Source organism: Mesoplodon mirus (assembly GCF_964341445.2).
Source record: "Mesoplodon mirus genome assembly, chromosome: 11".
Lineage (NCBI taxonomy): Eukaryota > Metazoa > Chordata > Mammalia > Artiodactyla > Ziphiidae > Mesoplodon > Mesoplodon mirus.
Window position 1 is genome coordinate 36863721 of NC_138987.1, and position 13253 is coordinate 36876973.

General features: G+C 52.1%; 1 protein-coding gene across 1 annotated transcript; it reads left to right on the plus strand.

Annotated features, from left to right (window-relative positions):
• Positions 1–6653: 6653 nt before the first annotated feature.
• On the plus strand, positions 6654–8965 carry MIURF (mitochondrial elongation factor 1 upstream open reading frame; the record flags this gene model as incomplete). The annotated part of the gene is made up of 2 exons (XM_082634687.1): positions 6654–6844; positions 8725–8965. The coding sequence occupies exon 2, from the start codon at positions 8753–8755 to the stop codon at positions 8963–8965; it is 213 nt and encodes a 70-aa protein (XP_082490813.1). The 5' UTR covers positions 6654–6844; positions 8725–8752.
• Positions 8966–13253: the final 4288 nt, after the last annotated feature.

Consider the following 13253-nt stretch of genomic DNA (forward strand, 5'->3'; position numbering starts at 1 on the left):
GATGTTGCTATCTGCTCCACCGGCGTGTCCCCAGTCGGGCCCCAAGGACTCAATTACTGGCCTTGCCATACACCCCAGACCTTGGCCTGGAAATGCAGAAATCATCCATTGTTTTTCCTTTTCCCTCTTCCAGTCTCCCCCTACTAATCCAGTCTCCATGCAGGGCTGCTGCCAGCCCATACAGGCTTTTGTGCAAAATTGGGAAGGGCATCTCTTCCTCAAGACATTTTACTTCCATCTATTGGAAAATTGCCATAATGTACTGATTTCATTACAGTGAGACAAATCACTGCCTTCTGCTAAAGAAATGTCATAAGAAACATACAACTCTACAAGGTCTAAGATGTGACAGGTGCTCCTTGAATGTGGTGTCCTTGTGCAGTATGTAACCTGAACAACCACACCCAGCAGCCCTGCCTCTACATTCTAGATCTGATTCTATTACCACCCCTTTCCAACTTAAATATAGTCTATAGCTCCTCATCACCTACAGTGCCAAGTCAAAGTTCCTGATGCAGCACCAGGGAGCCTCGCGGAGGGCACACTCACCCGGAAGTTGGAAAATGTAAAGTTGTCACAATATTCTGAAGAACTGGAGATGGGGTGCTTACATACACACAAGAATTTAATATATGATAAAGGTGGCACTGGGGGAAAGAAGGATTATTTCATAAATATCTGACAGCCATTTAGAAATAAGGCTAATTACAATCCCTCCCTCCCTCCTTACACCAAAGTGAATTCCAGATGAATACGCCACAGATATAAAAATTTTAAAAAGTACAATTTGGTCAGTATTTTCTGTCTCTGGGTGGCTGTACAGTTGAGTGTGTGTGTGTGTGTGTGTCTGTGTGTCTGTGTGTCTGTGTGTGTGTGTGTTGCGGGGATCAGTAGGGAGGATTGAGCTGGATAAACTCCCAGGTCTAACAGCGGTGACAGCTGCCATTCATTCATTTCACCCCGACTCTAAGCCCAGAGACCTCAGCCCACCACACCCATCTGCCTCCTGTAACACTTTCTCCTTGACTGGAATATTCTCAGCTCTCTGGCACTCCTAGCCCCTGGGTGTGGGAGCCCTGCAGATCCCAGCATCCCTCAGGAGCCCACCTCCCAGGCTGCACCCAGGCCTTCTGCTTCAGTTCCTTTCTGGGCCGTGGAAGTATTTACCTTGGACTTGAGCACAGCTGTGCTGTTTTGGTTTCCTTGTGCTGTATTTTAAGGTTTGGTGCTTTGTGATTGGAGCTGGGAAGATATGTCAGAGAGGGGATTCATCTTGACTCTGGTGGGCAGTCAGGCTTTCTCTCCGAATCCCTTTCCTTCCCATATCATATGAAAAATGCTCATGAGGCCTTGGCAGACTCAGCAGACTAGAGGAGCCCAACGGGTCATGCAAACGAGTGAACACCCATGGAGGAGACGAGAGGGAGCGGTGGGGATTGGGGTAAGCTGGGGAGCTCATACTCCGTCGAAAGGTGGTGGCTGCTCCTCAGCATAGGTGGGGGTCCAGTGCTTCCAGATCCTCTACACATTCAAGCAAACCTGGAAAGCTGTCCTTTATAATTGTCTGCATCTTACAAAGCTCTTTGTGGAGCAAGGAGAACAATTCTCAGTCCAGTCCAGCACATGGACCTCCAGTTTGCCCCTTGAGGAGGTGGAAGCTACAGTCAGCCTGAGTAGTGCTGCCTCATCTGTAAGATGGGTGCATTGATACACAGCCCTTGCAGGCTGTAGTAGTGATCCATGGGGATGAAGGATGTAAGGGGAAACCAACTAACATTCATTGAGCGATTGCTCTGGGCTGGGCACGGTACTCAGTCTTCCCATCCTTCTCCTAAGCCCTGAAATTCCCTGTGCAGAGGTGCACAGGTGAGAAATGGGGAGATGGGATCCAGGCTCCGAGCCCACACATCTGCCGCCCTGGCCACCCACTCCTGCTGCCTGCCAAAGGGAGGTATTCCGTGAACAAGCCTACGTTCCCTTTGCCCATTGCAACAGCACCTGGCAAAACGTGGGCAGCAAAGATTTCACAGGACAACGGGGGAACCTCACTCCTGTCCAGGGATATCAGGTTTTAGTTTGGTGAACCCAGGATCAATGACATCTGAAGACAGCAAAGCCCGTTAGGAGGGGGTTGGCTCTCTGAGAATGATTTCCAGGTCCCTGGCTGCTGACACTCCAGAGCCTCACTGATCTGGCTACGGCCAACATCTCCGTCGTCCTGGGTGATAAGAGCATCTGCACCGTCACTCCACCCTGGGTTTCCCTAGGAGGGCCGCAGAGGGTTGGTGGGCTGGACTGAGCCTTCTCTCTTGTCATCCAATGGCAATTTCCCTTCACTTCAGAGCATCGAGCATTTACAGAGCGTCTCAATTTTATAAGGCAGCCTCCCGGGCAAAGTAAAGGGAATGAGACTGGAAAGACCCGGGCCTCAGGGTTCTCACTCTCTGCCTTCTTAGGGAAGCTTGGGCCTGCCCTGAGCCACTCCTCCTGCAGGGAAAGGGGTACTTGGCCCGCTCTCACTCTCCCCTCCTGCCCCTCTGTGACATCACTCCAGGGAGGGCTGACTCACACTGGCATTTTCAGCTTCTCTCCCTCTACTGGCTCCTTCCCTCCCCTGCTTGAGGCTAGAACGAGCACCAGCCAACCCCAAGCCCAAGCCCACCCAACCCAATCTGCTTCCCCTCTAACTGTCCTCTCATCTTGCTCTTTCCCTTCTCAGCAAAATCACTGTGTCTCTCTCTACTTTCCATTTACTCTTCAGCCCCTGGGCCTCTGCCCCCACCTCTTGCTGAGCCAGTCAGTCAGAGACCAGCTCCTAACAGGGGAAGGATGATATGGGACTTGCTGGGGCGCTGGCCTCTGTGACCAGGCCCTCCTCCCCCGAAGCCTGCAGGACACTCCTGTCTTCTGACTGGACCTCTCCAGCATCCTTTGCTTCCGGTCGGTGTCCCCAGGGCTGCTGCTCCTTTTCCCCTGCCTCCACCCTTGTCCTGAGTGACTTCATCTAGCCCTTGGATGGTGTGGAGCTCAGACCCTAGTCCCACTGCTTATGGCTCTTCAAGATCCTGTCTCCTTGGATGCAAATGAGACAATGACAGTCTTATCCTCACAGGACTCTGATGGCAGGTGGGGGTTGGTGCGTGTGTCTTGGCACAGGCGGAGAGCTCAGGAACTGTTCACTCTTACTGTCCACTGATGACCCCTTCGAGGGACACCACAGTGGCCTGGGGACTGATCTCCTGCAGGTCTCAGCCTGCCCGTCCTGTGGAACCAGGTAGAGCCCTGAGATTTCGGCACCATGGATGCATGTGGGTGCCAGATGCCTGCCCCACTGCCCCACCTCCGTTGCCATGGGAGCATGGGGGGGCAGGGAGGAGCCTTGTGAGTCTGGAAATAAAGAGAAGACCCTGAAGAGTTAAGAAGAGTGGGCGGTGAGCGGGGCTTCCCTGGTGGCGCAGTGGTTGAGAGTCCGCTTGCTGATGCAGGGGACACGGGTTCGTGCCCCGGTCCGGGAAGATCCCACATGCCGCGGCTGGGCCCGTGAGCCATGGCCGCTGAGCCTGCGCTCCGGAGCCTGCGCTCCGAAGCCTGCGCTCCGAAGCCTGTGCTCCGCAACGGGAGAGGCCACAACAGTGAGAGGCCCGCATACCGAAGAAAAAAAAAAAAAAAAAAAGAAGAGTCCGGGGGAGCTATCTGAAGGGCAGACCCCTCCCCGCCAAGGGACTTCCCTCCTAAAAATAATGTTCTGTAGAACAGGAGGGTTAGGAGAGATATAAAAGGTCCCCTGGTCTTCCAGCTGGGAATGTCACCAATTAGATTGATTTGCGTCACAAAACTATTTCTTTAAAGAGCAAAGTAGGGCAGCCTTGGAAAGAACACACATTTTGGAGTAAGACAGACCTGGGCTCCACAGCGAGCTTTTTGGCGACAGACCTGGGCTCCACAGCGAGCTTTTTGGCTGCCTGGCTCAGTGTCTTAGAGAAATGCCTGAACCTTTTTCTGCTTTGGTTTTCATCATCAGGATAATCATGCTGACCAAACAGGGTTGTTGGGGTTAGACATAACACAACATTTGTAAACTACTCAATCCAGTGTCTGACACACAAGAGATGCTTAATAAAAGCAGATGCAGGGGCTGGTGCCATCTCAGTGGGAGTGTTTTTCCCACACCAAGCCAGCCCTGGGAGAATGATGCCTAAGATCCCAGAGGCCACACGCATTATTGCTCTTAAATCTGAAGCCTCCTCCAGGCCCCCATCTGGGCCCCTCCCTTTCCTAGAGGTTCCAGGGGTTCACGGTCTCCCCAGTATTGATGGGGATCCCTATGCCATGGAAAGTCTTCCTTTACCTGAGTGGGGACCCTAGGGCCCTGGAAAACTGCCTTCTTTTAGCAATTTGTAAGGCCTGGAAGATGCTCCTGAATAGGCTGGAGCAGAGGGGCAGCAGGGCAATTGCTCAGGCAGGACCCTGAAGCCACAGTTGACCCTTCTATCCCACCCCCACATCAGCAACTTCTGTGGCTCCACCTCCAAATACTTCTTGGATCTGACCACTCCCCTCCACACTGCCACCCCCTGGTCTGAACCCCTGTCCTCTGTCCCCTGGAGCTTTGCAGCAGCCTCTTGACCAGTCTCCCTGCGTTAGCCCTTGCATCCTTCCGTTAGTCTCAAAGCCAGACTGATCCTGTGAAAAATGGAAGTCAGGGACCCTTTTCACAAAGATGGCGTCGAAAGTGAAGAAGGGGGCCCCTGCCCTCCCAAAGCTGAAGCCAAAGCAAAGACTTTGAAGGCCAAGAAGGCAGTGCTGAAATGAATCCACAGACACACACACAAAAGACACAGCGGTTCCAACGGCAGCCTAAATATCCTCGGACGTGAGCTCCCAGGAGAAACGAGCTTGACCACTACACCAACACCACCTTCCCCAGACCACTGAGTCTGCCATGAAGAAGAGAGCAACACACTTGTGTTCACTGTGGAGGTCAAGGCCATCAACACATATCAGACAGGCTGGGAAGACACTTTTATGACATCACATGGCCAAGGCCAACACCCTGATGGGGTCTGATGGAAAGAAGAAGGCATATGTTCAACTGGCCCTGACTATGATGCTTTTGGGTGGTGCCAACAAAATTGGGATCATCTAAACTGCATCCAGCTGGCCAATTCTAAATATGAATTTTTTCACCATAAACAAACAAACAAATGGAAGTCAGGTCCCGTCACTCCTTTGCTCCAGACTCTCTGGTGGCTCCTGTCCCAGCAAGATTTCCCCTCCCCTGCCCCTGATAAGGACACCCTGTCCTGTCTCTTCCCCGCACCCCGCCCCCCAGCCCTGGAATGGGCCAACACCTGCAATGCCCTTCCTGAAGGTCCTACTCAGGTCCCCTTATCAGACAGGACTTCCAGCAACACTCCAAGTAAAAAAGCAACTCCTGGGTTTTCGGTGGCGCAGTGGTTGAGAGTCCGCCTGCCGATGCAGGGGACATGGGTTCGTGCCCCAGTCCGGGAAGATTCCACATGCCGTGGAGCGGCTGGGCCCGTGAGCCACGGCTGCTGAGCCTGCGCATCCAGAGCCTGTGCTCCACAACGGGAGAGGTCACAGCAGTGAGAGGCCCGCGTACCAAGCAACTCCTTTCTCTCCATCCTCTCACCCAGTATTCCTCCTCCAGTCCTTATCTCCTCCTCTCACATCAGCCCCACTAGAAGATGAAGACTTGATTTCTCTGTTCCCTGCAATGCCTGTGGCAGTGCTTTGCACATTAGACACCCCAAACAAGGATCTGTGCAAGAATAAATGGATGGGTGGGCAACTGCTCTGTGTAAGTGCCCACCCCTTCCTGATAGATGCCTTTTAAATCCTCACAAAAGCTGAGAGGGGCTGAGGGGGTTAGGAAAGTTGTCAGAGGGCAGGCAGCTGTCCTTCAGTGGTGGAGCCGCATCTGGAGCCTCCTGGGCCTGATTCCAAAGCCTGCCTCTTCCCCTCTCCCTCTATGGATTCCATAATGACATGGCTCCTGCCCTCAAATCTGATGAGAGACAGAAACTAATGCAGAAATTAAAAAACAGTGCCTGGCAAATAACAGGTGCCAATAAACACGTTTCATTGTTGAAGGAGCGAAGCCCTAACGGTGGTGTGCAGACATTTCTGTGGGGCCCAAAGGAGACACCTAAGTGTGTTGGATGAGGGGAGAGGAAGGGGCTGTAAAAGACTTCTAGAGGGGGACATTTGAGGAGGACCTTGAAAGGTAGGTCCTTGCCAGAGGTGCGGGAACAGCACGGAGGGATGAAAAGAAAGCAATCTGAGAAAATGGAAGACCTTTAAAAGACACGATACGGAATACCCTTAGTGTTAAACCTCCCCCAGGCACACCCATGGCTCCAGCCCGAGATCAGCAGACAGTGCTACTGAGCTGGCAGCAGGTTGGGGGACTATGCCGCACAACGGCTGCTACCTGCCTAGCCCCTCTCTGCCCAACCCGGACCACCGCTCCTCGGCCCTCCGACTGGGCGGGGCCCGAATGGGTGGGCGGGGCCCGAATGGCCTCGGCCGGCCCGTTCTTAGGTGACGTCACGTACGGAGGCGGGACTCCGGCCTGTGGGGCGGAGCCGCGCAAGGGGAGTAGCCTGACGCGACTCCTGGCCCCACCCCGAGAGAGGCATAGGCCTGGAAGACCGGAAGTCCTCCGGCCCCCGCCTGCCTCCAGGCTCCCTTCGGTCCCACTCCTCAGCTCCGTGCGCAAGGTCGTGTCCCGGAAGTGAAGGGGCCATGTTGGTGGGTGACCCCAGGAGAGATACCGGGCGAGAGGCGAATCCCGAGGAGTGGAAGCGCGCGCGGTCCGCAGGTGAGTGAGGGGTGGAGTGAGGGCCGGGGTCGGGGGCTCGCCACGCCTTCTCTCAGAGCCATTGTCTGGGCCCCCCCATCCGGCCCGGGCCCGGGCTACCGGCCTGGTCGTCCGGGGTCTCGCCCCAGCTCGCCCTGAGCTTTCCCCTGGAGGCCGCTCCGGGGCCCCGCCTCAGCCTCCGGAGCCCTCCCGGGGCCCCTGAGCCGGCCTGCCCCAGCCTCGGGGTCTCTCCACCCCGGCTCGGTGCGACGCCCCGCAGGGTCGGGGGAGAACCTGGGGACCTGCCGGGGCCCAGCGGTCCACTCGCCGATCGACCTTGTAGTAACAGCCCTCGCGTGACAGTCGCCTCCTACTTCATAAAGCACTTTTCTTGTTGATTTCTGGATTCATCTCTCCCACTCCGGAAGGCCCTTGGGGCCGAGGGGCGCTCTTCTACAGCTGAGGAAAAAGGGACGCGGACAGTGGCTTCCTCAAGCTCACGCAGCAAGTTATGAAAGCCGGAGGCTGATGGCTAGCCGACTTTGGGCCCAAAGTCCAGACCTTTTTACCAGTCAGATACCTCTTCCGCTCAGTCTAAGTTTTTTTATTTCATAAAGAGGGATGATGCTTTTTTCCACACAGGGACGTTGTGAGGGTTCCCTCTTTCGTTCAGCTTCTTTTTTGAGCCCTTGGTATGTGCCAGGCGCTGTGCTGGGAAAGTTTGTAAAGCACCTGGAAGTGCCGTACACACGGTAAGATCCCAGAAAATAGTAGTTCTCATTACACAGGCAGTCAGAGTTGGGGTCAGGAGTCCCTCCCCGCCTTTATAGCTGGGTGCCTGTGGGCAAGTTATTTCCCTCTGGGAGCGTCAGTTTCCTCCACTTAAAATGGGGATACTGACGACACTGGGATTGTTGATGGAATGAGAAGAGTTGTCACGTGGAATCCGCTTAGCCCATGCGTGCTACATAGTAAACACTCCATAAGCCTTCACGCTTCTCGTTATGAACCTTGACTACTTCATAAATTCCTCAGTTTAAATGTGTTAATGGATGACAAAGCACTTTACAGATGGTAACCCTCTGTGATCTGTAAGGCTTTATCGTTACGGAAGGAAGATGGTGACAGTTTATGTGTATCTAATTCTAATACTTACTGAGCACTTACAAACGAGGGTAGGTAGCATTAATAATATTGATACCTGTCCCTGATAGAATGCTTAGTATATGCCGAGTGCTATTCTAACCACGTTTACGTACATTAACTCATTTGATCCTCATACAAACCATATGGAAAATACAATTTTAATCCTCATTTTACAGATGAGGAACTAAGGTAAGCCCAGAGAGGTTAAGAAACTTGCCCAAGGTAATGAGCTCTTAAGCGGTGGTGCCAGGATTCAAGTATGACTGAGACCCCTCGTCTCCAATGACTCTAGACCACCCCTGTGGTGAACTTCAGTTACAGGTGCTTTACAAGTGATATCTCAGGCAAGTCTCAAAATAACCCTATGTGGTAAGTACTGTTAGCATATATAGTATTGATACATAGCAATATGTAAATGTAGATAGCATTGTCTGTATTTTAAAAGCGAGGAAGCTGATGCTCAGAGAGGTTATGTACTTTGTCCAAAGCTATATGGCAAATAAGTGGCAGAGCCAAGATTCAAGCACACACAGTTCAGCTTCCAAGCCCTGGCCTTTCAGCGTAACCGGTAGTTTCCCACGAGCAGGAGTCCGTAGGCTGGGATATAGTCACAGCCCCGCCACTAAGTCATATTGTGACCTTGGGGGGGCGGTCTCTAAGACCTAGATTAAGAACTACTGAATTAGATAGTCTCCACAGGCCCTTCCATCATTAATTCTGATGCTAGGCTTCTCTTTCTTCCCTTCTGCGTATAGCCTGACGCCCAGCCCCTGTCAGTCCCCCATGGCCCCATGGAGCCGAGAGGCGGTGCTGAGTCTCTACCGGGCTCTGCTACGCCAAGGCCGAGAGCTTCGCTACACTGATCGAGACTTCTACCTTGCCTCCATCCGCCGTGAGTTCCGGAAAAATCAGAAGCTAGAGGATCCTGAGGCCCGGGAGAGGCAGCTGGAAAAGGGCCTGGTATTCCTCCACAGCAAACTGGGAGGGATTATTTAGGATCCTCTCCTTTCCCCTCCCATCCTAATTCCAAGGGAAAGAGGACAAAAGTGCCTTCCATAGACACGCCTGCCTCTCTCCCACCTCCACCTCACAGATGCGGTAAGAAGCCTCAGGTAGGTAGGCCCTTGTTCCTGTAGGTTTCATTTTTCTGTTGCAGGGGACAAGGAGAGGGAGAACCTTTCCTTTAGTGACCAGAGTCCTTTAGTCATAAATCAATGGAGGAAATACAAACATATTAACAGAAGTATGTTCCCTTGTTAAGAAGAAAAAGGCCCCGAGTTTCAGGCCCCACCAGGAGACCATTTTTTTTCATAAAACATTTTACATATGAAAATGCTAGAAAGACATTGGTTAAAACTATTAGAGCTCAGTTCCTGGCTGCCTCATTCTTTGGTAGATTCACTTCTATTGAGGGCAAGATCATGTTTCCCCAAACATAACTAGACTCTGTTGCAACAGTCTCTAAAGCAAGCACAGTGTACAGACCTCGGAGGACGGTGCCTTCCTGACACTGCTACTAACAACTGTGGGACTTAGGGTAAATCACTAAATCTGTCTAGGCCTCCGTTCCCTCATTTGTGAAATAACAGTCCCTACCTCTTCAGCTTATTGCAAGAATTAAATGAGACAACTCGGGAATTCCCAGGCGGTCCAGTGGTTAGGACTCTGCGCTTTCACTGCTGAGGGCCCACGTTCAATCCCTCGTCCGGGTACTAAGATCCTGAGGGCCGCACGGCGCGGCCAAAAAAAAAAAAGAGATAATGCACACAAAGTACCTGGAATGGTTCTTGGCCAGTGGTATGTTAGTTCTATTTACTTCCCATGCCAGTGTGATAGTCCCACTGTAACCAAATGATTGTATTTAATTCAGTAACTTCCCAGAGGGCCTTCTCTGGCCCTGGCATTCTGGTAGGCTCTGAGGTAGAGATGAATGATGTGGCCCATCAAGGGATGGGTCTCGTGGAGATCGACGGGAGGTAATTCCAGGGTGAACAGCTCTGTACTAGAGGTCGGGTAAAGAGCTTGGAGACAGGGATGATGCCAAAACTGTGCCTTGGGGGTGGGGGGGCGGTGGAGGAACCACAGGTGGCTATAGAAAAGAGGACATTTGAGGTCTGCCCCAAGTGAGAAATAGAAGCTTGTTGGGCAGACGGGCAATAAGCAAGTGTGGAGGTGAAAACACAAGACTACCATATTTTATAGTCTGGAAACCCGAGTCCAGAGTGGCTCGAATGGTGCACCTGTAAGGCAGGTGACCAGAGTTGAGGCTGGAAGGACATCGAATCCCCTGTTGAGGAGGTCGTGATATCTGACAGAGGGGGACCATCAGAGCTTTGTCAGCAGGGGAATGGCGTGGATGAGGGATCGTGGCAGTGGCAGCATGGAGAATACATTGGTAGGGGATACCAGAGTCTGTGGCTCCGACCAGGTGAGCTGGAGGGACGGTGGCAGTCGGGTGGCCCGTGAGCACACTGTGTGTAGCAGTGGACTTCACCAGGCGGACGCTGGCTGCAGCAGGAGGGGAGAGGAGCGAGCGATGACCGTGAGGTGTGAGGCATGCCAGCTGTGTGGGCAGCGCTGTCTTTAACAGAGGGAAAGAAGGAGGAGGAGCCTGACATAATGGCTTTGGGTCCTCCTCGGCCACTCAGGTTGATGGGCAGACTGGCTTTGGGGAGTAAAGGGCCAGGTGAGAGATGATGCCCACAAGGGCTTGCCTGCCCAGGGAGAGTGGAAGTGAACACTGAAGGCTTTGTGTTCCTAGTCTCTTGACTGAGTTGGGTTACAGGTGCCGCTACCACCTCCTCACTGCCCGCCCCCCCCACCCAGAAAAAAAAAAGCCATAGAAGCAGTAGCTCATTCATGCAACAGATATTTGCTACGTGTCAAATACTGCTGGCCCTGAGGACACAGCAGGGAATGAGCCAAAATGCCCCCGGGAAACGTATGGCCGAGTCCGAGTGGTTAGTGGAGAGGAGACGTGTACGAGGAGGGGCTGCAGGCTACTTGGACCCCTGTAAGCTACTCCCCAGCTCTGTGAGCTCCAGGTTTAACTCTTGGCTGCACAACTTTCTGACATGGTGACCTTGGGCCATTACTTTACCTCTGCCTCAGTTTCTTCATCTGTGAGTTGGAGATAACTGTAACTGATCTCATGGGATTGTTGCGAGGATCAAGGGAACTAATAGGTGTAAAATGCCCAGCACGTGGTACACACTCAGTATATGTTAGATCTTCTCAAGTGTACTCAAGCCAGATGTTTAAGTCATATGCCCTTTTCAAGGAGAATAAGTTGCAATTTTCACAATTCTGTGCTGTCATCCTAGGAAGATACAGGGCCTCCATTACTCATCATTCCCACTGTAATGGGGTGATGACTATTTCTATTCCCATTTTTGTATCTAAGGAGACAGGTTAAACAACTTGTCTGAAATGTTCCTAGAGTTCACATTCCCCATCCTCAGCCCTGCCCACCAGGTCAGTGTTCCGCCTCCTCTTTTTTTTTTTTCCCAATATTTTAACTGTTTGTAAGTGTACAGTTCAGTGGTGTTAAGAATATTCATATTGTAGGGACTTCCCTGGTGGCGCAGTGGTTAAGAATCCGCCTGCCAATGCAGGGAACATGGGTTCGAGCCCTGGTCTGGGAAGATCCCACATGCCGCGGAGCAACTAAGCCCGTGCTCCACAACTACTGAGCCTACGCTCTAGAGCCCACGAGCCACAACTATTGAGACCACGTGCCACAACTACTGAAGCTTACGTGCCTAGAGCCCGTGTTCCGCAACAAGAGAAGCCACGGCAATGAGAAAGAAGCCTGCGCACCGCAAAAAAGAGTAACCCCCGCTCACCACAACTAGAGAAAGCTCACGTGCAGCAACGAAGACCCAACGCAGCCAAAAATAAATAAACAAATTAAAAACGAACAAAAAAAGAATATTCATATTGTTGCACAAGAGATCTCCAGAACTTTTTCATCTTGTAAAACTGGAACTAAACGCATTAAACAACAGGGCTCCTCCAGGCCCCTCTCCTTGCCAGGCAGAGCTCCCACCTCCCGCAGGCTCCCAGGTAGTGCAGCAGAGCCTGAGTGGAGGGTAGACTGTGGTTAAGTAGTTTCAACTGGAACAGATTGAGCTCAGTTTTAGAATAGAAACTTTGATCTCCCTGTGGGAGCTGTGGATGTTCTTTCCTCTTCCAGGTCACCAGGTCTTTGATATCACCTGGTCCTTGGATGGGGCGGGAGTATATTGCACTAGAGTAGAAAAGCCTTTTCCCAAGCCTGCTCAACTTCATGGCTTTGGTCTCAAGCCCAGAATGGCATCAGCTTGGGTTTCATAGGCCATTCCTGGCTCAGTCTCAGAAGGTAAAATGTAACTCACAGGACTGTCTGGATTGCTGAGCCTTCTGGAAGTTGACCTTTTGTCCTGTGGATGGAGATCTTAAAAGACTTAATGATGGCCCACATTTGTAGAGTCCTTTTACGGTGTATAAAGTGTTCACATATGGTATTTTAGTAGATATGTTTTCCTCACTACAAGCCTATGATTTAGGCCATGCAGGCATCATTATCCCCATTACATAGCTGAGGGGTTAAGTAACTCATTTGAGGTCACCCAGCTAATTATTCAGGGCTCAAAGGCAAGTACTCAATCTCAAGATTTCCGACTTTAAAACCCAGGCTCTTCTGTTACGCCACCTCAGTGCCTTGTTCTCACCAGTCCTCAGAGGGGCTGAGGGGCCAAGGAGCCAGAGAGGCTCCTTCCGGCTTCTGCGTAGAGAGAGAGTGTGCCCCTTCTTGCTCTGCTGCATCACATGCAAGGATCATTTAGAGCAGTGGTCCCCAACCTTTTTGGCACCAGGGACCGGTTTCGTGGAAGACAATTTTTCCCCAGGCCCGGGCAGGGGGGATGATGGCTCAGGCGGTGATGGGAGCGATGGGGAGCGGCAGATGAAGCTTTCCTCGTTCGCCCACAACCCACCTGCTGCTGTGTGGCCTGGTCCTCACAGGCTGTGGACCACTGTGGGCCCGGGGGTTGGGGACCCCTGATTTAGAGGGTGGTCCTCCCTATTGTAAATACATCTCTAAAGGTTCTTTTGTTTTAAAAGGCAATAAAACAGTGGTCATGGTTTTGTATCGGGAACTGTGTAATGATCAGCTTTGTCCTGATCGGGTTACTCTGCCTCAGATGAGTTTATGTCCCATCTCTGTCTCAGTGGCCACTGGAGGGAGGATGACTAGAGTTCTGGCCTGACCCCACCTGTAAATACAGAGTTTAACTCTTCTCCT